Raw genomic sequence first — 25142 nt, 5'->3', positions numbered from 1 at the left:
CTTTTCACACCCTTGTTCTCTGACTGCCATCTGGAGACTTGGAGGAGGAGTGGGCCATCTAGCTGGGGGCTGGGCTGCGGTTGGGCATTGTCTTGTAGCTTGGGCGGCCTGATCTCCTCCACCCTGGTGAAGGGGTGGAGGAGATGGGGCTGAACGAGGAGGAAGCTGGGATGTCAGCTAGACAGTTAGAGGCAGATGCACTGCAAAAACCGATTTAAAAATAAGTAAAATGTTCCTAAAGTTAGTGTATCTGTCCTTGATTTGAGCAGGTAAATAAGATTGTCTGCCAATGGAATGAGTATTTTGACCCCTAAAATAAGATAATTAGACATCCTGCACTTGAAATAAGGTGATGGAGATGATTTGTTCCTATTTTAAGGGCAAAAATCTTATTCCATTGGCAAATCATCTTATTTTCCTGCTCAAATCAAGGACAAATATACTAACTTTAAGAACATTTTACTTATTTTTAGCTCTGTTTTTGCAGTGTGGGAGCTGTGACTCAGGCGAAGGTGGACCACGGTTAAACTCTGCCAAAGCTGCCTTGTGGATCTGCTACATCCTCTCATTGAATTGTAGAGGACGGACGGACTGGAGCAAGATCTTCCAAAAAATGTAACTGCTTAGCAGATGCTGCCAAATACTTTCACATGCCATCAATTGCCGCATCTGTTATAATAATGTGATATAATGACATAATATTCTCCTCCTCACGTTAAATAAATATCCTTTTGTCAGGTCTTTGTGTGGCTGGATTATTCTGTTAGAAGTGTGTTCCTTAGGAGTTAGACCCAATTACAGATATGCAGGCAGAGGCAGCACTGTGACTTGAAAATAGGTTTAATAAAGAACATGGAAAAGCTTGGCGCATCACAACTGTGGATCTGGCTGACATCACATGGCAAACGATAATCTAGCAAGGAGCAAAAGAGAAATGGGAGTTTAAATAGCAGGGGGGGGGGACAGGTGGGGAACATGGGTGTGATGGCAATGCAACAGGTGGACTGAATTAGATGGGGCTAAAGCTGAGGGTGACAGACTGAAGAAGACATGAATGGAGCTGAACAGAGATAAAAGGAGATCATCTAGCTGAGGACACAAACACAAGACTCCAAGTAAAAATGAGTGCAGGAATCAACTAGAAGGCTAAAAGTAAAGAAATGCATTAACATAGAAAAACATGCAACAAATATAAACATAGAGAAATTAACCTACAGTAAATGGTAAAACCCCAATAGGAAAAAAACATCATCATCATCATAATTGTGACAATTTTGCTTTTTGTGTCGGTTTTATTTCCTTTTTTGTTTTTTGTTCACAGTAAATAATCCTTCATTCATTCAATTACCAAAATGCTATAATAGTAAAAAAAAAAAAAATAAATAAATAAATAAAAAAAATCCATATGGGAATGCTTTTAAAGAGAGTGACTTATAAGTTTAGGTAAAAACTTTAATGTCCGGAGAACTTACAATAAAGTTTAATATTGCAAATATAGTTTCTTGGTACTTTTGTTTTGGACTTCTTGTAAAGTTCACCCTGCCACTAATAAGCTCAGAAAATGACTGAATCAGATCACCAGTTTATACGGTTAGTATGTGTGTGAGAAGGTATTAATGAATTGTAGCTACACCTAATTACATCTCCTCCTTGTCCTTAAATAACTTCCTTAAAAATGCGGTTGGACATCACTTGTACACCGGCATAGCAAAACATATCTACAGTTTGCAGAGGGTTTAAACCCAGTAAAATGTACCACTGGGAAGCGGGAAGCAAAGGTCTCACCTGCTCAAACTGCTTGAGTGTGTGAAGCTGAAGAGGAGGAGAGTTGTCTGCTTCATCACTACACAAATCTAAATAAGAGAAAACACACACACACACAAATATTCAAAGTATGCAAAAGACGAAAGTTTTTTTTGTTTGCTTACATCAGGATGAAATAAAGGTTACCTGTCATGTGACCTGCGGTCTTAGATGATGAATTCCCCTCCACGGTACTGTCAGAGAAAGAGCATATAAATAAATAACTTACACAAAAGTGCACCAAAAAACAAGTGTTTACAAAGCTTCACACTCAGTATTTTCCAATATAATAAAAGAACAATTAACAATTGCCCATGCTTTATTGTAGAAGAACACCTTTTTTTGAATTAAAATACAACCATATCCCTTTTCACGAAAACAGCATGATCTCGTTTGCATCTCTGTAGGGATGTAGAGCTCATCAGGGAGTCCCGGCAGGGGAGATAAAAAAGGTCTTTGGAGAGGTTGACTGAGGGTCAGAGTTCAAATAATCCTAAATACCTACTGCTTAGCAACCAGGACTGGAAACTCCCCGCACCATCTGATCACAAGTACTGGAAAGAACTGAATACAAGGCAAAAATAAAGATCTATGCGTGTTTACACTTTTTAAACTTTTTCACATTGCTTCATAATACAGCTACAAAACTCATTGTATTATATTATATTATATTATTTTTGTTTTGTTTTGAAGGCCTAGTAGTGACGCAGAAGGAAACTGATACATTGTGTTCAAAATACTTTAAAGCAAAATATCTGAAAAGTGTGGTAGCTATACATTTGCACTGAGCCCCTCTGAGTCAATGCTATATAGAAACATTCTTGCTGCAGGGATGGACTTTGACTGGTCCATTCTATCACTTGAACATACTGTAGCTCTGGCTTAATGCTTTGAGTTGTTGTCCTCTTGGAAGGTTAGCCTAGTTTGTAGAGCATATCGCTTGTGTCCTGGAGGTTCTGGGTTCAACTCTCACAGACTGCCACTCTGGGTCCCTGAGCAAGACCCTTAACCCCAGATTGCTCCCCGGGCGCCGCACAGTGGCAGCCCACTGCACTCCATCCATCTTCTCATCAACTCTGATCATCTTCTTTGTCTGTGCTGAAGGAAAGCATCCCAGCAACATGCTGCTGCCACCACCAGGCATAGAGTGATGTGCAGTGTTAGTTTTCCTTCACAAATAAAATGCGTTTTTCATGTAAGCCAGTATAGGTTACAGCTTTATTTTGTTTGTTCATACACAGAAAAAAGTTGCGAAGAGTGTACAGTTTTTCTTAAAATATGCATCCCTTTATGTGTTGATCCATCACATAATATCCCAACAAAATACTGTGTGCCATTATGTGGAAAGGTCCAGTGGCTATTGAAGCTTTTGCAAGGATAATTTTACAATCAAAGTAAAATAGAGGAGGCTCAAAGACACACCCCAACATACAGCAGAGGCCCTTGTGCCAGCTGATTTCAGACGACATTGCTGAGGTTAGTGCTCCACACTGAGTCAATGCATGGTAAATTCCTCTGGCAGCTGCTGCTGCTGCTGGGTCATAAAATGTAAAGACAGCTGCTGCGTGCCAAAGATTTAAATCTTAGCAAAAGGGGTCTAAATGTAGCATAACTGTTGGGCAGGTCAATGCACAACTGTTTCCCTAATGAAAATATCTTTGGGAAAGTCCATAGATGTTAGAGTGCATGTGTGTGGGAGGGATCTATAATGCAGCAACCTACATTTTACACATTGCATCACACCGGCTGGTTATTTGTCAAAATGTTTATTGATTTCATTAGTCCTTATAATGTTATCTGCCTTATTAGCACCTGGATGTACAGTAGGAAGAAATGTGATCCGATCCAATGCGTTGAGTTGTTCCTGGGCCAAAAGCAGAAATGGCCTACTTTTCCTTTTACTTCCTAATTTATGTACAGGACTGCAAACTAGGTCACATATTGCTACATAATACAACATTGTAGTCACTAAGAACTTGGTTGATTTTTTTTAATTTAACTTACAGAGAAGCTCTGACGGAAATATTGCTAAAAAAAAAAAGATGTAAAAAGCAGCCTCATCACCATGTAGTAATAGAGGCAGCCACATATTGTCAGCAAAAAAAAAAAAAGACAACCATGGCCTGCTGTGTGATGATACGGCTGATCAAACATGGCTGGTAATGAATAAATCAGCCCCATTCTGATACAAAGATGCGCTCATATAGCAGCCCCAACCAGAGATTGTCGTCTGTGTTTTGCATGAAATGTAAAAATAAAATAAACTGTCCAATGAGAACGCCTCCCACGCTGCGATGTGTCCCCCATCTCTCCTCTGTTCTCCTCTCCTCTCCTCTGTACACACACACACACAGAGCCGCCTCACCTCCCTGAATTGCTCCAGATTTGCTCCGGCGACGTTGAGCTCCAATCCATAAAGGCTGCTCCTTCAGTCAGCGGACATCCATGCCGCAGAGCCGCTACCTTCAGACCGAGTCGCTCATTGCTGCCGGTGGCCAGCGAGGGGCATGCTATCTGCAGCGGCGCAGCACCGCACAGCGCTCAGGGTGGGAGGAGGAGGGGGTGCGTGCGTGCGTGCGTGCGTGAGGATGCGCGTCGCCGAATGAAGAAAAGGAGGTGAACCCCCAGCTCCGCCAGCACCCCCCTCCCACACACACACACACACACACACACACACCACCACCACAAAAACATCACAGACCCCCTGCTTCCACATGACGAGATCCTTCCAGAGAAATATTATTGTGACCAGTTGTAAGACAACAGATAAGGGATTTAAATCTATGCCAAGCTTATTTGCATCAATCAATATCTTCCTTTTTTGTAGAAACACATATATACAAGAAGCACATTTCAGACATTTCTACTTTCCTTTTTAATTTTTGTATTAAAGAGCAAAGCGGAACTGTAGTCAAATCCCTTGTTGACCCAACTTGGCAATTAAAACTGATTTGTTCCCAGTTATGGCTTCAAAAACTCTGATTCGCAAGCATACAATACATATGATTGGATAGGGTGCCTATTGATGATGCCCTATAATTTAAACATTCTTACAGAGCATTTGACCTCATTGGTTGCAATGTCCCGTAAACCCACTCACGATGTTCACTATTAGTCCACATGACCTGGTATAAGCGAATAGAGAAGATGTATCTAGATGTTAGAGATGGTCTTATATGATGTCTTATGTTCTAGGTGTTTGGGAAAAGAAGATGGATTCGATATATAGATGACGTTCAGACATTATTGTTATAAGTTTGGGATTATTTGAGCTGGTTCCACACAGAGCTCACAAAAACAGCAGTCAGCTTTATTTATGTCCTTATGGTTGCATCATCTCAGGCTGAGATTCTCGACAAATTACTCTCGAGAGCTTGATTTCTTTTTCATTTTTTTTCAGTACCACAGCGCCCTCTCTCGGACAAAGGCTGCACAGTCATTACCTCTGTAGTATAACTGGCTGCTGAGTGGACTACAAGAACATGATGCGCTGCACTTTTTTTTTTTTTACAAAAAACAAAACAAAAAAAACAACGTTATGATTTCACTTTCTTTTGACCGTTTTCTGCCATTTCGTGACAACATTGTAGGATTTAACAGATTTCTGCTGTAGATTTAAGACATGTATGTTTCTCTGCACTAAAAAAAAGTTTAAACTTACTCAAAAAAATACATTGCAGAGCAAATGTACCTGGAACACGCAGACATTCCGAAATTTAAAGTTGCACTATGTCCTTCAACCTTTTATTTATGTTTTATTCTGTTTTTTCCCCCTGTGTTTTAATCATGTAAAGCACTTTGAATTATCTTTGTACTGAAATGTGCTATACAAATAAATGTGCCTTGCCTTGCCTTATTGTTGGAATTATGAAAGAGTTTTTAAGCATCTTTAGTCATGAAATATTTATTTTAGTTCCCTTTCAAACCTGTTCTTTTCAAAGGGTTTATCACCTTTCCTCTGACGGGGACCGAATGCTTTTAGATTTGAAATATTAGCCATTCAAGAACTGGAGGATGTTTTTTGTCCCCCTCTCATAAAAGTTTCAGTAATCCATGGACAAAACATCCATACTAGCACTTTTCATTATCATCAACATTATCATCTTATATATATATATATATATATATATATATATATATATATATATATATATATATATATATATATATATATATATATATATATATATATATATATACGTTAGCAGGATTTTGCACTGACACTGATGAGCCAGTAGATGGCAGTATATTTACAGAGAAAGAAGCCCGGTGTATGATGCACTTTATGTGCTAGTGTACCATCAACACCCACACGCATACAACAAAGGAGCCTTTGAATAGCTGCCCACTGTAATGCCCACTATTTGTAAAATGATTAATCTAGTTTTACTGCTGTCTTACAGTCCCACACTGTGTCACAGTAACATGCAGTGCAACCCTGGAAACAAATGGAATGAATTTCTGTCTCACCTTTACATTAGATGAGAGCAGGTGAGAAAAGATGGCTTGATGGTTTGACCTTGATGGTTTCATCAAGGTTATCATGAATATTACAAGAAGCGCTACAGCACCATTCTTTAGCAGTGTCATTCTTCAAGATGGTAAACAGCAACATTTCCAACTCCAATGTCCTCAGCCAATATTTTGTGGAGTTTGAGGAGTACCACTGAAATAATTATTCAGCTATTCTCTAGTAAACTAAGATTTTTGTTTTACTTTCAGATGCAAATATTATAACAAAGTTATTTAGTGAGTGCTGCATGCTGTATGTATTCACACTTATAGTGTTCCTATTTTTCTTTATTCTTTATTTTACTTTCTACATTCCTCTAGTTTTGCTTATTTTCTTCTGATAAAAGATTAGCATTTCACACCCATTACTAATGTTTTCCATTCCTGACTTTAGGTTCAGTCCGGTCATTCACATGATGCTGTGCCTTTGGTATACCTTTAGCAGAGGCAAAAATCAATTATAGTCACTATTGATGCTGTTAGACTTAGACTTAGACAACTTTATTGTCATTTTGTATGCACAGAGTGCGTACAGAATGAAATTTCGTTTGCATACAGCTTGAAATTTAGATTGCAGGATAAGATAAAGTTACAGTGTAAAGTGCAGCAGTGATTTAACAGTAAAACAATTGAAATGTAAAACAATGCAGGACAAAGAGACAGTGTGCGATCCCAGTGTACAGGTGAGTATTTCTTAAAAACCATTTGTATGTGCAGAAATGATTTGAGCAAGAATGCAGAATTTGTGCCAAAATTAATCCTCAAATCTGTAAACTAATCATGTGAGAGAAAGAATAATGTTCCTTCTTAGAATCACAAAACAATATGATAATCACTACCATTGGCAGTGCATCATGGTTAAGGCAGGAATCATGCATGAGAAATTATTTGTTTGAGAACAAATCAATTTGAACCAGTCTCAGAATTTATGTCTGGTGCTTTTCCAGTAAATCGAACCACAGTGAATTGTTTAAGAATTATCCAGAAATGCATGTTTGACATTGTAATTTGTTATTATTTAATAAAAACAGACACCCGGACACAACAGGTACATCCATCCCTGGAACAATGTGATATCCTTCTAACTGGAAAGATTTTCTAGAGGAAAAATTAATTTTCTGAAGTTACAGTAACACATTTTCACTGTAAATATCAATGATGCATGTCTATGGAAGGTCATGTTTAGATAGATGTTTTAAAAGACTATCAAAAATTAGATGCAATAACTACAAGCAGACACAAGATGTCCGGTAGACCAATTCATTGTTTAGCGTCTTAAACCATGTAAGAGGCACATACCTTCACATAACTTCTAAATGATTTCATCATGAGCATATATATATATATATATATATATATATATATATATATATATATATATATTCAGCTTTAAATGCTTTCATTATCTCATCAACACAACTAAGGCCTCTTCCCAAAAACCACACGGGGTCCTTTCCTGGTGCCTTGTGGTTCTGTGGAGATGATCCAGATGGCAGGCGCTTTCATGAAGTCCATGTCCATCATCTTGTTCTCCTCTGCCCGCGCCATTGCCTCCAGTTCAGGCGATGTTTCTGGGGACCAGTCTGCCATAAACTTATCTTTGGCTTCACAATAATTCACCACAACTTCCTCAGGCTGCTCCCCAAGCAAGCAGTCTGGACAAAATAAAGAATGGGAATCAAGGGAGATCTATCTATCTATATATCTATCTATCTATATCTATATATCTATCTATCTATATATCTATCTATCTATATATATATATATATATATATATATATATATATATATATATATATATATATATATATATATATATAAAAATAATCCATTATCATCATTGGACTGATAAAAGAGAATAAAATGACAGACCTGCAAAATCATGGACGAGGTCTTTGATAAGGTGGCCAATGATGGCGTAAAGAACAGACAACACGATGAAGACGGCTATGATCAGGTAGATGACATAGTTGGGGAGATGGACGGCATCCCGAGAAGGAGGTATGTAAGACTCGTAAAGCACTGTGCCATCGTCATCCTTGTATCGAATGTTTAGTTTATCCAGTGGTACATCCATTGTTGTCATGTTGCCCGTTTTCGGTCAGTGGGTTCACTTATCATCCCAGAGCTATCGGTGCACGAAGGATCCAGCAGGAGGATTCGGCCTGACAGTGTTTTCCATCAAAATAAATAACAAAGAATACATTAAGGAATTTGTCATTTCACCCTACACACAAGCAGATAGGCTAAAAGAACTCTTAAAAGAAAGAACTTTATCTGCACTCGAACTTTCAGGCTTTTGAGGAAACTCGACAAAAAGTAAATGACTTTTAAATTGCTTGAATATTCTCACCTTAAAATGTTCTTTATTTCTGTTCTTGTTATAGACTCACCGCATGTCTGTCCATGGAAGTGGAACTCAAAACAAGCAGATAAGCTGGAGAGGCTTGAGGCAGTTTTCTCCATGTCAGCAGAACGTCTAAGACCTCATCTATCTATCTATCAGCCTGTTTATCTGTCTATCAGTCTGTCTCTCTATCTACCAGCCTGCCTGCCCTTGTGTCTGTCTGCATGCCTGCCTGTCTGTTTGTCTGTGTGTCTGTCTCAAATGGATGATTAACAACCCCCGGGATTTATTTATAAGGTCACCAACCCTGGAATAGCATGTTAGCTAGCTTGCTAACTAGCTTGCTATCTTAGTTTTTTTAAATCAATTTTATTCAAATTGAATAAGAAAATTCACTTGTACTAATGGCTTTCATTAATCTGAACAAAAAATATGCAGTATAGATGATATACAATAATACTTGACCTTTATAAATGAGGTCACACACCCTGACACAGCTAGCTACGTAGCTTGCTAGAGAGCGTTCTACCGAAAAAAAAAAGTGTTTTGTTTATTTGAAGACAACTTTAGTTTTAACCTTCTACTGTGATTAAAAAAGGATTACAGAGGGACATTGTTTCTCTGGCCAGAAAAACTATATAAAATTAATGATTAAACATGCATCACCAAGCCTAACACAGCTAGCTAGCTAGCTAGCTTGCTAGTGTGTTAGTTGTTTTCATATTAAAAGCTTTAGTTCAAGAATGGATAGAAGTGTCATGGAAGGAAATTATCTGTCTGGACTGGCCAATATGTAACATTGACGGTATTGTAATCCCTGGCCTTTATAAATAAGGTCATTGCCCCTGACACAAGCAGGTATTAGAGAAAGATAAGATGGATTAAGCACACAAGACACAACAACTCATTTGTATTATTAGGTTGTTTACTTGGACAAAGCTTGGTCCACCTGAACAGACGAAGTGATCTCACTGGTTTACAGCAATTGAAGAGAACAAAATACGTGATGTGATAAATTAAAAGATTTTTCATAATTTTCCATTTGATTTCTTAACAAATGATTGTTAAACACTTTGTGATGAACATGGGATTTACATATGAAATAAATTTATTTTCACATGATAAACTTTCATTTTACACTTCTTATATTACATGATATCATGATGTAGATAAGTTAGTGGACATGAATTGTGTTGACCTACCTACTTAATAATCAAAATAAAAGACAGCATTTTCTATTAAAATCATCACAAGCTATAACTACATGCTTTTGCTTGACTACTGCAAACAAAATACTGCAAAAGCATCCTGCATGTGATAAAAACTGAACTAAGCTGCTGCTGAGATGACGGGATGAAAACTCAAAGAGAGGTGACGCAAGGGCCAATGGGGCAGGCGAAGGTCACACTATGAGTAGACATCCTTTTTTCTCCGGGGTAAGATGAAGTGATGGCACTTCTCAGTGGAAGAGGGGGAAATGGTTGATGGCAGCCTCCGTCTCCCTGGTGGAAGCCTGGCAGCAGCATTTCTCTTTCTTTCTCCATCCTCAGCTCGTGTCCTGATCGCATCTGGTTACTTAAAATGCTGAGCCGCCGCTCCTCCTCTATTTCGGACCCCTCTTCCACTGTATCCTCCTCTACTGGTTTAGGGCCAAAGATCCAGTCTGTGAGTAAAAAAGCAGAATAAAGTTGAGGTAAATTAAATCTTATTTTTCCCCCTGCATTTTAAAAGGGCACTCGAGTGATTTTAATCCTTGTTTTAGTTGGCATGTCCTCAGTCTACACACAGGTAAGTGGTGAGATTACCCTGCTGTAGAAATCCTAAAAAAGATGCTAATCTAGGGGTTTTAGACCTCCCAATTAACCTTTTTTTTAATAAAACAAGTTAAGCCTTTCTTTTAGCAAATTGTTTATTTAGTACTGTACTTCAAAGGTGCCCGTTTAAGATCTCATTTCAGCAAATTAAAGAGTTGTTTGGTGGTATTCACCTTAATGGAAAAACAGTCACATAACGGTGAAGGATGCATGTCCACTGCACACAAACCACAGGGCGAATGTGACCGAAACTGCCACAAGACAACAAAAACGACATTTTGAAGATGAAGCTCGACAGCCCGGGGACAGGAAAGACTCAACTTCACCACGTACATGGGTGTAGGAGTGGAAATGGCGACACATAAGTGAGTGGTGAGACATCAGTTCAGGATGTCCCCACTGTAGGTTACCTGCCAGGTCATGCATGAGGTCTTTAATGAGGTGACCCACTATGGCGTAAGTGGCCACTATGATCAACACTGCCCCGACTAAGACGTAGACTACACTGCGAGGTAAGGTTATTGCGTCTCTTGCTGGGGGGATGTAGTTCACAAAGTAGGCGTCCTCCTCGTCATTCAGTCTGGAGTACTGGAGGAGGTGTCGATTCTCGCCCACCAGCTGGGTGAGGTTTAAAAGCTGACCTCTTCTTGAATTCAGGGCCACATGAGGTAGTCTGTACATGGCTTTAGCTCTGTTAGCAGGATTGTCAGCTGAAAGAATGCAGTGAGGCTTTAAAGGCTGTTCCTTTTGGCAATGGTGAGTTTCTTCACTGCACTGTAAATGTTCAAAAACAGGGTGGTGGAAAACTGAACATTAGTGAAGGTCATTGTGTGCAGCGTGTACAAACAAACAATGCTTGGTGGTTTATAAGTGAACAAAGCATATTTAAAGTGGCCAGAGTTCCCTGTATATAGACGTAGGTCACAAGAAAAGCTTGAGTACAAAAACCTATCATGAATGTGTCAGTTCTTCTAATCTGTTGCCTAGACATGAGACCTGGCACGCCTCCTGCTACTCCTTCACACATAGGTCCTTCCAGGTTCCTGAGGCGCTTGAAGCCGAGGAGTAGGGGAATATAGGACAGACGAAGTTAATAGGATTGAGTGGGTCATAGAGCAATATCAGCTTTCCATCTGCAGGGATTAAAGATATGTGCGAGGAGAGGTGGATAGTAATGCGGAAAAGAGGCTTATGGTCATTTATGACCAGCCTGCGTACAGAAACCTTTGCAGTGCATTTAAAAAGCCTATAGAACTTTTTTCCCATTGTGGTTAACAAATTTTATGCTTTTTATGTAATATGTGATAGACAATTGTTAGTGCATATTTGTGATGTGGAGGGAAAATACTACATGGTTTTCCAGAGTTCTTACAAATAAAAATCTGAAAAATGTAAAAAAATGAAAAAGAAAAAAAAAAGAAAGTCATAGAAAGCCCAAAGGCAATTTTGTCACAGTAATCATGTGGAAGAGGACACTCTGGTCAGATGAGCCGACATTGAACCTTTTGGCTCACACGCTGTGTGTGATGAAAAAGTAACACTGAACACACCAACTGCAATGTGAAATGTGGCGGTGGCATCATTCCAACATGGTGTGGGGATACCTCTCTTATACATCCCAGGGAAGCTGATAATTGTTTGTGGAAAGAGGGATGGAGCAACATAGCAGGCATCTATCCAATCGTTTGGAAGCTTCCAAAAATAATTTTTTTTTAAAAGAAAAAAAGTATTTGGACTTTGATGGAGGTTCACCTTGTAGCTGGGCAACCCAAACTAATAGTTTAGATCAAAGCCTGTTCTGTTTGTCAGGATGGCCCAGTCAAAGTCTGAGAATAAGGCAATGATCACAATTTTATTTTTAATACGAAGAAGGAGGAAACATTTCCGTCCTTTGGGTAATAAAGCTAGCAGATGCACCCCAAAAGATGCAAAAGATTGCAGCCATGTATCACTTCACAATTATGAACTGCTCTGCACTTGTGTATTATATAAAATCACCATACAACTGAGATTTAAATTTGAGAAAAAACAAACTGTTCTTCAAGAATCATGAATAAATTATATATATATATTTTAATATCTCAACAGATCCACTTGTGGTATTTTTATGGATATCATGTCAAAAATAATTCAAAATCATTTAACATTCTCACTTGTTTTTGTCATAAAGGCCAAATCTTTGTTGAGTATTTTTCCACAAGTCATTGAATATCATTTCAGAATGTCATCATACTGCCCCACATGAATAGGAAATGACCAAGATGAGAAAAAGAGAAAGGGAAGCACTTACCAGTGGTCAGGAGAAAGGACCGCTGCTTGTCTTTTTACTTTGATTTGGGTGTAAAATGGGTTCCAGACAGGCATAAGCTCTACAGTGGAAGCTCTGAAAACAAACACAGAAGGTGCAGTAAAGGGTTAAGGTCAGGTAAAGAAGAGTTACAGAGAAACTCTGACTGTTTCTGTCTCTATCTCTAAGCACACAGCAATAAAAATGCTATTACTCCTTTTATCCTCACAGATATCCTCCTTGCAGCATCCTTAAGATGACGCTGTCTGTCCTTCTCTTGACCGAAAATTTCGGTGAAACTCGCGAACAAGAAACTGCCACTCTATGAGAGTAACAGCTATGTTTGCCAAAAGAATGAACCAAGAGACCGGGTGCAGGCCGTAGTAAAAGTCTTGCTCCATGAGCAGAGGTGAGGAGACGGTGAGGAGGTCGGAAGGGACAAGCGGCCCACAGAGTGTTGGAGGCTATTAGGAGAGCAACGCTGTGTGTGTGTCTTTCTCAAGGTGTTCCTCAGTAATCCTTGACAGGATTTGGTTGGCATAAACTCAAAGTCACCAGCTCCTCAATGAGTCAGCAGATGACAAAACAGAGGTGCTCATTTGGTGCCAGCCCTAAGAAACCGCTAAAGGAAGCTGATCTAGTAGAATTTTAGGAAAGATTACCTGTAAGTGCGACTCCTGCCTCATTTAGTTGCAGGAACAATTGAAAAAAAAAACTTTTTCCTCAGATACAAAAAGAAAAAAGAAACATAACTCAGAGCAAATGCTTCTCCACAGAAAGCGCTACAAGCTGAACTGCCCTAACAGACTAGACCTAAGTAGCCAGTCACTCAGTCAGGTAGATCCATGCTTTGCCCCTCAGGCTGGAGTGACTATCTTCTTGGGTTTGTCCTCTGGCTCTGCCATCCACTTTGTGTAAAAGTCGCTCAGGACGAAGGCCCAGTAAAAGATCGTCATAGACGTGTTTACGGTCATGATGGCGATGATCAGAGGGTTTATCATGCTGGCAGACTGGGTTAAGATGAAAAAGAAAACGACGTCAAATCAAATGAAAAAACAGGTGTCTCTGGGTTGTGGTCAAGGAGTTGAATGTGTTTAATCCCCCTCACCGCCCGCTTCATCTCTCTCTCCCTGAACTCCCCACCCCTCCATACTCTCTCTAAGTTTCTGTGGCAACAGCAGCCTAATCCTCTTCAGCAGCTTTGTTGCAGAAGATAAGGTTGCATTCATTTTAGCCGTGCAGGATAATTGTTGTTGATCTATCAGAAGGTGCTGTGTAATGCTTATGCCTATTCTTCATAATGAGCCCTTAACGAGGGGGGAAGCCAGTATTTATTGAAGGAACAGTGGGTGAATGCTACACTACAACGATGTGCATCAGATTACGCCGCAACGGACACAAAGTGATAATCTTGGTTCGGGACGTTATGTACTCCGTCCGATCTAATCCACAATTTAATCAAGACTGAAAACATCAGACGCAGGAGTTCTTAATCGTACATCAAGCGGGACGGACGGATCCTTGAATGAACCGCAGGGACCACCGGAGATAAGACAGAATGTGCAGCTCGGCCTCTGGCATCACAGGCTCAACATGTGCACCTCAACAATCCACCAGCTGTACCGTATTAGAAAGCAAAACCAAAGAAATAGAGCTCTGCATGAAAACACACTACTAGACCATTCTCACAAAGCCATAAGGTGCAGGGTTCAAATCTACAAAGTAACTTGGGGAACACACTGCACTTACTCCTCCAACCAGAGGTCTTCAACATGGGGAGCCCTAGGGAGGGTCACACAGGTACTGCAGGGGGTCGAGAGATTTATGCTGCGTTCAGGCCGAACGAGATTTGAGCTTCAAATAGGCGTCCAAACCTGGACGCACTGTGCAAAGTGTGGACAGACTAGTCTGATGCGCATTGGGAGGAGCTACCCTGTTCTTTTCCTCAAATGCAGGGAAATATTTATTGCGTTAAAAGTTTTGATAACTTACCCAAGATCCCAATTTCCTCGCTAATAATAGATAATAGGAGGGGCACATAAAGCGACGATGAGTTTGTCCATCTTTGTCAACTTCCAAGCTTTTCATGGAATCCGTTTGAAAATCCGCCACTACCTAACATCTCTGATTGGTTGATTTTCTGCTTCCAGCTGCAAAAGTTCAGATTTTCCAACTCTGGCATCTGCTGCTTCGGACACTCGAATGCTTGAAATCTCAAAACGTGCTGCACCCGACAGGTGAAACGCGCCGCAGGACCCCTCAATGCTCCTTGATGCATATCCACCATGCACTTTGCATGTAAACCAGAGGCCCCTGGCGCTCAAATCGCATTCAAACTGAACACGATTTGTCAAGAGCCCCCGACTCCAGCATGGACTTGCACAGCCCTCCATTAAGAAAATTTCAGGCCCCCAGGTGTCACATGAAGAGGATCCTTGGCTGAAAAAGACTGAAGACCCCCCTCCCTAAACAGACATGAGTAGCTTTCACCAAATCCTGTCTTTACATTGTTTTATCTCCTGTTGAACATTACATATTTTCAAGTGTTTTAATGGGACACCAATTATCAGTCAGACTAGCTGCTTCTATTTCCTTCAAGTCACCGTTTTAGTTATTGGTCTATTGGCTACTTGTTGTTGAGGCCCCGCCCGCACAGAAACATGATTAGATTGTCTGACCCTTCCTTTTTAACGCGCCTGATCTACTCTCTGTCCATATACCAACCCACATAAACATCATGTTAAACATGTGTAAATGTTTGAGTTTGAGTCCCGGCAATGTTGCTGTTTTATCTCATGAGTTGTCCTCACATACCCAGTGTTGCATGTTTCTGTGTCACAGTACCACCAATGGGCACCGCGTACCTATAGTGTTTTAAGTGGTGCTGCCTCATCTTGTGGGGACGCACATTTTTTTCTTAATGTTTAATAATAATTTACTGTGTGTTCGTCTTCGTGTGGACGGGGCTCCATCACAGCTGCGTGTTTTTCAACCCTTCTGAATCAACTTTCTCACCAACAGCTTTTGCCTACCTCTATTGTGCTATGAGTTAAAAGGTAGGGTGCATCGGTCTTTCACAGGACCTACACAGTGGAACATGTCCTAACGTGCTACTTTATGGACTGTGGGAGGAAACCACAGCAGAGCTTTAGATCTTTGATGAACATCCACAGCTCAAATGGTAAAACAAAATATGGCCCAAAGGCTTAAGTTACGCTTTTCTGGCCTCTGACTTTCTTAAATAAAAAAACAACACACTTTGAAATATTGAAAATAGAAATTTACTCACACACATTGAGGCAGGTGTAAATAGAGTTCTCCATGACTGTCGGATTCAAAATCTTACAGGCTATATTAGAACTTAGATTATTAAGATCATTGCTGTACTAGAACCAAGCTGAGGATGGCTGTTCAAAATAAATATATAAAAATAAGAACATTTTAACATTTCGGTCACATGTGAGTTCAAAGGCAGGATGTTTCATGCTTGAAGAGATCCAAAAATGCAACAGCTTTATCATCAGTGTTTGACTTTCAAAGATCTTAAAGGCCCATATTCCTCTCTCTTCTTGGGAAATATGATATAAAATTAGGTTTTATTAGAATATTGTTTCAATTACTGTGAAATATTTAGTACAAATAAAAAGCCAAAACCACATAGCAATAAATGATCATGGGAGGGAACCTTGTGGAGGCTAATTAGGTCATTTTCAGAACGTAGCTCAATTAAAGCTTATAGTTTGTATAATTGGTGTCTTTCAAGGAGATGCAGAAGCTAACCTTGCTCGTTTGACTGTCTATGAAAATATTGTTCATTATATGGATTTCAGTGCCATCTATTTGAAGAACAGCCACAAAGGATTAGTTTGAGAAGCTGGTTGATGAAAGGGGGCTCACCAATAGGGGGCAGTGTTTGCAAACATCCGGAAAGCAAATGCCTTAATATCTGCATCTTGAACAGTTCCTAGTATATGCACTTTGGGAAACAGCTCTTTTACTTAGGACGTTAGGGGGGAAAAAAATACTAATCATGATTAGACAAAGCAACAAAAGCAATGATGTGATGACTGAACAGAACACCAATGGCGCATGCTGAGGTGTGATGCACACAGAGAGTTAGTTTGGATCTAGAGATGAGGGAACATACCTCAGGGTCGAGTCGAAATAATAAATTGTAGCTGTAATAAACCACAAGGTTAGACAGCATTCAGGTTCTTTTTGAAGCAGCTGTTTACGAATCAGCCTGACCTGAACAATCCTGTGAGAGGCAGCAGCGCGCCTTGAGGCCTTCCTCCTTTATGACAGGCACCAGAGGAAGAGGAGTCCCCAGCTGAACTTTGAAACCTACAACCTGATAGCTGGCGTGTTGGAGCACTGCCGTTGCTTCATCACTGATCAAAAGGCAAGGAGTGACGCTCCTTTAAAGCTTCTCCTTCCCCTCCGCCGCACTCTTGGAGATGGCTCTGGGCTTTTGACATGCCTTTTTTACCCTGCCAACAAGCACCTTTAGCCGGAAACGCTTCTATCTGAGCAGTTTTTTTTTTTTTTTTAAAAAGACATCAGGAGCTTGGAAGAAAGGATGAGGCCGCCGGTGGAGGTCAGCGTGTTTCTGCTCTCTCTGTTGGGACCTGGAGTTTTATTCACAATGAATAAGATCCCTGCGCTTCAGGAGTAAGTTCACCATCATCTCCGTCTCATCCCAAACTCTATTGGGGCTTTTCTGACAATTAGAATATGATTGAGTTTGTGCTCTTCAAATCAAGCAGGGAGATTTACCACACAGAGTGACATATTTCAAAGGTTTGTTTCCGTGCATTTGGATGAATATGGTTCACAGCTGATGTAAACCAGAACAGAATCAGTATTACAAAATGAAAGAAAACGTTGTTGTCCAGCAGGCAGTACGAATGAAAAACAGGATCATTGCTAAAGAAGCAGGGCGTTCACATGGTGCCGTGTGTGTTAATGGAAGATTGAGTGGAAGGAAGAAGGTTGCAAGCTGCAGGGATAACCACAGTGCTGAGGGGATTTTGAATGAATGACCACTGGTGGGGGGTGTGCAAGGTGTGGGCTACTATTGGAATCAGGAGCTTGGAGAACCACCACACACAGACGTATCCATGTCATGAGCTACAGCTGTCACGTTCCTTGTGCTAGGCCTCTCCTGCAGAGCCAGCCTCAAAAGTGTATCCTACCTGAAGTGAAAGGACAGTGGTCCAAAGTTCTTCCTTTTAGATCAAAGTCAGTTTTGATACCAGATCCAGTAATGCAGATGACCTGAAGGCCGCTGTCAAAGCAATCTGGGCTTTCATTACACCTCAGCTGAACCACCTCCATGCCACGCCCCACTGACGCAATAATTCATGCAAAAGGAGGACTCACCAAGTATTGAGTGCATTTACTATACAGCATATGGACATATTGTCAGTAGGTGTATTTTAAAATGATTCTTTATTGGTCTTATGTAAAGATCATATTTTCTGAGGAACTCAATTATGGTTTGTAATCAGCCGTAAGTCCTAATCATCAAAATGAAAATAAAATCAGAGCTTGTAATATATCACTGTGCAATAATCTGTTGAATGAGTTAGACTTTTTGAATCAATTCACTGCAACAAACAAACCTTTTTTAGAGATGAAATATTCTTTAAAATGCACTTTTGTTCGATGTTTATAATGGGATGCAGGGATTTGTTTAAGCCCGCTAGAAAAAAAAAGATTCTTGTTAAACCTTAAGGACAAAAATGAAGAGAACACCGAATTATTCAAACTAGGGTTGTTATGATAATAAAATTTCAAACTTGATATTCATCCCTGGGAAAATATTCGATACTCAGTCCCATTTTCCATTCCATGGGCATAAATAAAGAGAAATATTTAAAGGCATAAAAAATATTTTATTGACATGAAAAACTCACCTTCACAACATTAATGCGGACCACCGCAGTAACGTCAGTAATACGTTTAATGCATTAAACTAAAGTATGAACAGGGACTTTAATTTATTAACCTGTAGGAATTCATCATGAAGGCCAGGGTGTCGGTCCTTGGGATGTTTGGCCACGTTTGTTGTGCTGCTTGACTTTGTTGCCACTATTTTAAAGCGCTGTTTGCACACAGTCAAGATCTCTGGGTTTCCCTTCTTTGTTTGCCTCGTATGCAAAAGATTTAGTGTCAATACCGTGCTAAACTAGTATTGTATCCGGATGCAACGTTTTAGTCTCAGTACTTTTAATAGTATGGATATTTTTGACATCCCTAATTCAATCCCGGAAAAACAACAAAACTTTAATTTATGAAAATATCTATTTCTTTCTGTAGCTTGTTGTCTATGCCCAGTTCACTGCAGCTCACAAGAAAAATGAAATATTTTTAGTACTCCCTATAACTAGACTGACCTGTTTAATTAGTAAAATGATATGACATAACATTGAAAAATGTAAACAATGAGGCTTTTTTTTACTTCAGACTGTAAATAGGATTGTGTAAATATCTTTTTATGAAAGTTATTTATTCCCATGGGAACTCAGTTTATTCATCAATGACAATGGTGAAAATAAGAGAAAACATTGAGCTGTACTGAATTATTTTCCTTTGCGACTTATTGCACCTTTTAATTACAGGTACATCTAAAAAAAAAAATTAGAATATTGTGAATATTTCTTGTCAGTCATTTTAGAAAGTGAAACTGATATATTATGTGGATTCGTTCCACATAGAGTGAAAAATGTCAAGCCTTTGTTTCTTGTATTGTTGATGATTAAGCAGTGCTGCCGTAAATCATGTGAAAGGAGCCCCAACCAGTGTAGAGAAATGAACATAATACTGTTTAGAAGCCTGACATTTCTACTTTTTTACTACATGTATTATGAATCTATCAATTTTATGTTTCAGTTAAAAATGTAAGTAGTTCAAGTTGTAATGAAGGTCTGAACCCTGATAGCTGATCGTTTTTGGCAGCAGGCAACAATTACCCAAACATAAAACTAAGTATGAAGTATTTTTTTTAAACAGACCGTTATTATTATTTGCTTGTTTTGGATAAATGTTGAACTTGCTCAGGAAAGCTGTTGCCCTCTCTGTCACCACAGACCTCTTCCTATCATGGGAATGGGAATGTTTGTCCTGGGATCCGTCCTTCTTCTGCTCATCCTCACAGTGCAACACAAAACTAAAGTGGACCCTCTGTTCTACGGTACAGGCCTGCCACTATATGCTAATGTGCTGAAAAACCAGGTAGTGCGGTCATTTCATTGCTTCTCTCTGCATGTGTAGTTTTTGCGGAGTTTACCCTGAGCTGCATGGTGGGATTGACCAATGCTTTAGAACAAGACGGCTTCATCTCCGGCTTCATGGCCTTCTACCTAAAAATGGTGAGGTGACCAAGCTCAGTTTTCTTTTCCCAACCCCTCGGTTATTAAGTATCTTGTTTTATTTATTAATTTTCAAACAACGTCACCACATTCTTTTTCTCTACAGGGTGAGCCTCATCTTGGCACCGCCTACGCTGTGATGATGTCTTATTGGGAGGTTGTGCACCTCATCCTCTTGCTCACTATCATTCACCGCATGTTTGCAGGGTGAGCCGCTGCACCAAATCCATCACAGCTGTTCCCCGCTGCGTGTTCGCCTCTGACGGATCCTGTGGTTTCTTTTACAGGAAGTCCTTCCGAAGCCTGGGTCTGTTGTGGGCTGGGTCCGCCATCGCCAATCAGATTGTCGTTATTCCAGGGGTGGTAATTGGTGAGAGATGCTAAAGATTTAACTCTCTCCGATTCGTCCGAATGTCTCCGTATGCAAATGTTTATTTATGAGGGTCTAATTTTGTGCAGGCAAGTATGGGTCTAACATCCAGCCGGCCTTTTGGAGGAATGTCCCTTTCTTCTTGGTGCCCTTCTGGGCGGCATCGCAGCTCTTTAGCAGACCGAAGGAGATGCCCGTGGTCACAGCAGACAAGGTAAAATTCCCCTCTGCACTGTAAGACTAGGATTGGTTCATTTCACTCAAGATTTTAGTTTATTTTATTGTTGGTTTTTTTTTAGATCCTGTATACAAATTGAGAAACTTTTAGAATTTAGACGCTCGTAATTATAACGTTTTCCTCAAGCTGGTAGTGTTTGATGTTGCCCTGAATCTTTCAGACATCTTTATAACTTTGAGTTATTCCAACTTTTTAAAATGACCTGCCTAAACATTTTGGTAATATACTAGGCTGATTTTTTTTAAACAGTAGACATTCAGGGTTTTTGTTTTTTTTAGATAATGAAAGAAGTTCAAGAGCGTTGATGCAAATGTTGAGCATTGGGAGGAACATGGGCTTTATGATAGTGTTGCTTTATATTTGTTCTGCTCTAATGCAGTGATTTTTATTTCCTTTTTATTGGAATATTGGATAAAAATGTCCAGCTTTGCTAAATGGACCACCAAATCAGATGATTATTATTATTGTTATTGCCAAAATTCCTCTTTCTAACCCTTCACTGTATTCAACTGGAAAACAGGAACATAAATTGGCAATAAATAAGTTCACTGGCGTTCGTTCACAGTATTAGATTATAACAGATGCGCTACGTTCAGTAGCAGCGTTGAGCTTCGTTGTTTTTGCTGGTCAGACTGCGGCGGAGCAGAAGAAGAGTCTGCTGTCCCGACCTGCCGACCTGCTGCTGTCGCTCCTCCTGCTGGGAGCCGTGGCCTTCTTTGTGTTCAGAGGCTTTGTAAGTAAAGCAGCACAGGCCTGACTCCTTCTGCTAATTTTAGTCAAGCAGACACACGGGGTCACAGGTTTGAATGCTTGTCATGCTGTTTTGCTCCAGGTGGTGTTGGACTGTCCTCTGGATGCCTGTTTCACCTACATCTATCAGTATGAGCCGTACCTCAAGGACCCAGCTGGCTTCCCCAGGGTTATGGTCAGTCCGGAGACTAAAAATGATTCTGGGGCGAAGATTAGGCGGATAGATCCTGTTCAGAAAGCGTATTGGGTCTCGTTTGTTACAGATGCTGGTGTATTTCTTCTATGCGGTGCCCATGGTGAGCGTTCTTCTCTATGGTCTAAACACACCTGGATGCAGCTGGATGTTGGACTGGACCGTCTTCTTTGCTGGGGCCATGGCTCAGGTACAGCGCATTGCAAAGGTTTTATTGGGATTTTATGTGATGGACCAAAGTTAAGTTGGGCATGGTTGTCAAGTGAAATTAATCTCCTAGCAGTTAGTTACAAGCCATTTAGGGGACTCAGTAAAGAAGATGATCTCCTGGTCAGATCAGACCAATATTTAACTTTTTTACCACAACCCTGAACACACCATCCTCATCGTGGTGTCTTGGTGGTGCTGACACCACCATGAGGACCCTCGATAAAATAGCACACACAAATAAATTTTTGTGTGTGTGTGTGTGTATATATATATATATATATATATATATATATATATATATATATATATATATATATATATATATATATATATATATATATATATATATATATATATATATATATATATATATATCTCGATATGTTAGAGACATATCAAGAATAAAGTTTCTTCATTGTCACTATCTTTTACCAAATTATATTTTTGGTGAGACAGATAACGGTCCTAGATGCACACAGATTACAAATAGTACTTAGAGATAGCATGACCTAATGTTTCCACACGTTTTTTCTTCCATGAAGTCAGTTACTTCCTGAAGAGCTTAAAGTCTTTAGGATTTAATAAGACTCATATCCAAGTCAAAAAGTTGCATATCAGTCCCTTTACCCCACTTTATATTACCCCACTTTTGCATAAATTAATCAATTCAATTTTATTTATATAGCTAGCGTTAATTCACAACACGTCATCTCAAGGCACTTTACAAAGTCAAATTCAATCAAATCATACAGATTGGTCAAAAAGTTTTCCATCTAAGGAAACCCAGCAGATTGCATCAAGTCTTGACAAGCAGCATTCACTCCTCCTGAAAGAGCGTAGAGCCACAGGGCCAGTCGTCTGCATTGTTGATGGCTTTGCAGCAATCCCTCATACTGAGCAAGCATGTAGCGTATCACCTACAACACTGAATCGTTGATACACTCATGCCCACAGTAAATACTATACAATAGTTTTAAACCTTCAAGTTACAGACCTGTGCAACCTGCACGCATGGATTTCCAACCAGACATTCCCTGAGAAACTAGTGTGTCAGTCCCAAACGTCTTGCAGCCATAATTGTAAGAAAAGGTGGTTTGACAACAATTACTGTATTTTGGGGGCTGAATACTGATGCACTCCTTTTTTTATGTTTTTTGTGGGTAGAATCCTTCAGAGAATCCATACAACATTTTTCTTGCATGCCAGCATTAGGCAATACTTTTTGTTGGTCTTAAATTAAATTAAATTAAATACATTGAAGTTTGTTGCAAGGTGAAAAATGCTGGAAATATACTTTTTCAAGGTGTTGTGCTTCTATTTTCGTGTTGTTTCACTGCCCCCTGATGACCTCTCCCTCCTCGCCTGCTGCTTTACCCAGACTCAATGGTGCCATATCGGAGCATCTCTGCACTCCAGCACTCCCTTCACGTACCGAACCCCGGCAGACAAAAGATGGCCCGTTATCGCCCTCAATGTGCTGCTCGCTATTGTGCCGCCTCTGCTGGCCCTCCGCTGCCGCGCCAACCCAGCTTACTTCATGAAACCTGTTCCCAAGGGACAGAGCAACGACGACAAGAAGAAAAACTAGGACCACACGCATCCGCCGCTGAATGCCGAGGAATACTTCGTGCTTTGAAAAGGCAAATGTTTTCAGGGGAGTGTGCAAACTGAATGAACTGAATCTTACAACCCAGAGGAGATTTAGAAACTTTGCTCTCTGGGTCAACTTTTCAAATTAGCCACCTCACAGGGCACTCCCTCTGTGGACTGTTGGACCCTGATAAGAAGGGCTGCTGATGGGGGTGAGGGACTGTGATCAGATCGCTCAGCTTTCAGCTGACTCAGACGCTCTGTCCCAAAATGTAGACCACACAGCTTACAATCATATGTTTTGTACATCCAAACCCAAACTCTCCAAACCAGATCTATTTATTTACTTTTTTTTTTTTTTACTGGGGTAAAAATCTAGAGGTTGGTGAAAGGTTTCAGACAATCCTGGCAGTTCAGTGATTGCTGAAGATTTGCTGAAACAAAACAAAACCACATAAGACATTTATTCTACGGAGCCCCTAAAGGGACATTGAAAGGAAATAAGAAAAATGACTTTCTGGTGTGCAACAGAAAGTAATTCTTCTTTAATTTCCCTTCAACATCCCTTCAGGGGCTCCATAGTATTCTAACAACTGCAAGGTTGTGTCCTCATTTTCTTGTCTAAATTGTCCCAAAAGGATCTCCCTGCAGGTCAGAGCAGGCGTTGTCGACCTTTTTGCTGTAAGTAACTTGAACCGTTTTCTGCTGGGCTCGAGAATGCATCTCTGTGTTTTATGTTATGTTATTGTTGTTGGTTTTTTTTTTTTGTATAATAAAGAAAAATAACACAAAAATTTGAACATTTTTGTGCTGAGGAACTGGAAGCAATTTTTTTTTTTTTATCTAACTGGATTCTAGCTCTACATGAAATAGATTATTTTTCACTGACATGTTGCCTGTGTGCTCCTGAATAACGTGCATATCTCTGGAAATAAAATAAAAAAGAAAGACGGTAAAATACCAAAAATAACTCAGCCTTTTACAGATTTAACAATGTTGAATAGCACCCCTGTCCCTGGCAGGGTTGGTAGTCATCTCTGTGCAGAGTGCGACTCTGCAGTTATCAACCTGATAAGAGGTGAACCCTGGATATTGGTGAGCTGTCGCATCGACGTCTCTCAAATCACTCTAGGTCAGGAGTCCGAATGTCTTAACCAGAAAGTCGTGCAGTCCTAAATGTTTGTTACGTGTTAGAGATTCAAGTCAAAAAAGGTTTTAGTTAATTAAATGTTAAGCAAAGTAAAATACCTCATTTGTGTAAATGTAAAGCGGCAGAGGCCTGTTTTGCGGCTGAATCAAGTGCAATATTTTCAACTAAAACCCGTTTGCCGATATTTCCCTTGACATTTAAGAAGAAGCCGAGCACTATCTGTTTAAACTGTAAACTGTGTCAACGTTCATGGCTTCACAACAGGCAGGGTTTCTCCCACGCTCAACATTTTTTGGTGCCATTGCTGACTTCCTCCCTGGAAAGCTTGTTTTTTTTTTTAGTTCCAAAGTCATGTTTATTTTTCCACCATGGAACCCCTGCTATAGGAGACCGAATAACCCTCCTATAGCAGGGTAAATACAGCTATGGGGCAAAAACGTAGGAGAGCATATGATGATTGCAAAGGATATTGATTAGGCAAATAAAATCACACTGTGGACTAAAG

At 40.0% G+C, this 25142-nt stretch overlaps 3 protein-coding genes and 1 long non-coding RNA gene across 8 annotated transcripts in view; 1 reads left to right on the top strand and 3 right to left on the bottom strand.

Annotated features, from left to right (window-relative positions):
- wu:fj49a02 (myomegalin) overlaps window positions 1–4336 on the bottom strand; it is a 59892-nt gene extending 55556 nt beyond the window's left edge. Inside the window, exons 1-3 of the mRNA XM_021322618.2 lie at window positions 4169–4336; window positions 1951–1997; window positions 1786–1853 (exon numbers count right to left, since the gene is read on the bottom strand). Of these exons, the coding sequence (XP_021178293.2) occupies window positions 1786–1853; window positions 1951–1997; window positions 4169–4218 (165 nt within the window). The 5' untranslated portion in view covers window positions 4219–4336. The remainder of the gene's footprint in view (window positions 1–1785; window positions 1854–1950; window positions 1998–4168) is intronic.
- A 2973-nt stretch (window positions 4337–7309) lies between these two features.
- LOC118563336 lies at window positions 7310–8844 on the bottom strand. 3 transcript variants are annotated; one of them, XM_036137744.1, is made up of 3 exons: window positions 8188–8844; window positions 7698–7970; window positions 7310–7652 (listed from the first exon to the last, which is right to left on the bottom strand). In XM_036137744.1, the coding sequence occupies exons 1-2, from the start codon at window positions 8399–8401 to the stop codon at window positions 7735–7737; spliced, it is 450 nt and encodes a 149-aa protein (XP_035993637.1). In that variant the 5' UTR covers window positions 8402–8844; the 3' UTR covers window positions 7310–7652; window positions 7698–7734. The 3 variants fall into 3 exon arrangements, 2 of the variants coding, with proteins under 2 accessions (XP_035993637.1, XP_035993638.1); XM_036137745.1 differs by having other exon boundaries at window positions 7310–7660; window positions 7699–7970; XR_004931152.1 differs by lacking the exon at window positions 7310–7652 and having other exon boundaries at window positions 7699–7970; window positions 8188–8480; window positions 8669–8842.
- A 722-nt stretch (window positions 8845–9566) lies between these two features.
- LOC105934608 lies at window positions 9567–13895 on the bottom strand. Of its 3 annotated transcripts, none has more exons than XR_002428890.2 (3): window positions 13426–13895; window positions 12767–12859; window positions 9567–10325 (listed from the first exon to the last, which is right to left on the bottom strand). It is a non-coding gene; the product is annotated as an uncharacterized LOC105934608 (long non-coding RNA). The 3 variants fall into 3 exon arrangements; XR_001166720.3 differs by lacking the exon at window positions 13426–13895 and adding an exon at window positions 12978–13286; XR_002428889.2 differs by lacking the exon at window positions 13426–13895 and adding an exon at window positions 12993–13286.
- A 3200-nt stretch (window positions 13896–17095) lies between these two features.
- On the top strand, window positions 17096–24375 carry zgc:85843 (DUF2781 domain-containing protein). Its single transcript, XM_012874690.3, has 10 exons — window positions 17096–17434; window positions 19855–19958; window positions 20039–20136; window positions 20243–20343; window positions 20424–20506; window positions 20596–20720; window positions 21376–21477; window positions 21577–21669; window positions 21758–21877; window positions 23276–24375. Exons 1-10 carry the CDS (start codon window positions 17343–17345, stop codon window positions 23483–23485), a joined length of 1128 nt encoding a protein of 375 aa, XP_012730144.2. The 5' UTR covers window positions 17096–17342; the 3' UTR covers window positions 23486–24375.
- The last annotated feature ends 767 nt before the right edge of the window (window positions 24376–25142 follow it).

Source organism: Fundulus heteroclitus, chromosome 6 (genome assembly GCF_011125445.2).
Source record: "Fundulus heteroclitus isolate FHET01 chromosome 6, MU-UCD_Fhet_4.1, whole genome shotgun sequence".
Taxonomy (NCBI): domain Eukaryota; kingdom Metazoa; phylum Chordata; class Actinopteri; order Cyprinodontiformes; family Fundulidae; genus Fundulus; species Fundulus heteroclitus.
The sequence above is the reverse complement of the archived record's forward strand: the minus strand, read 5'-3'. Positions and strand labels throughout refer to the sequence as shown.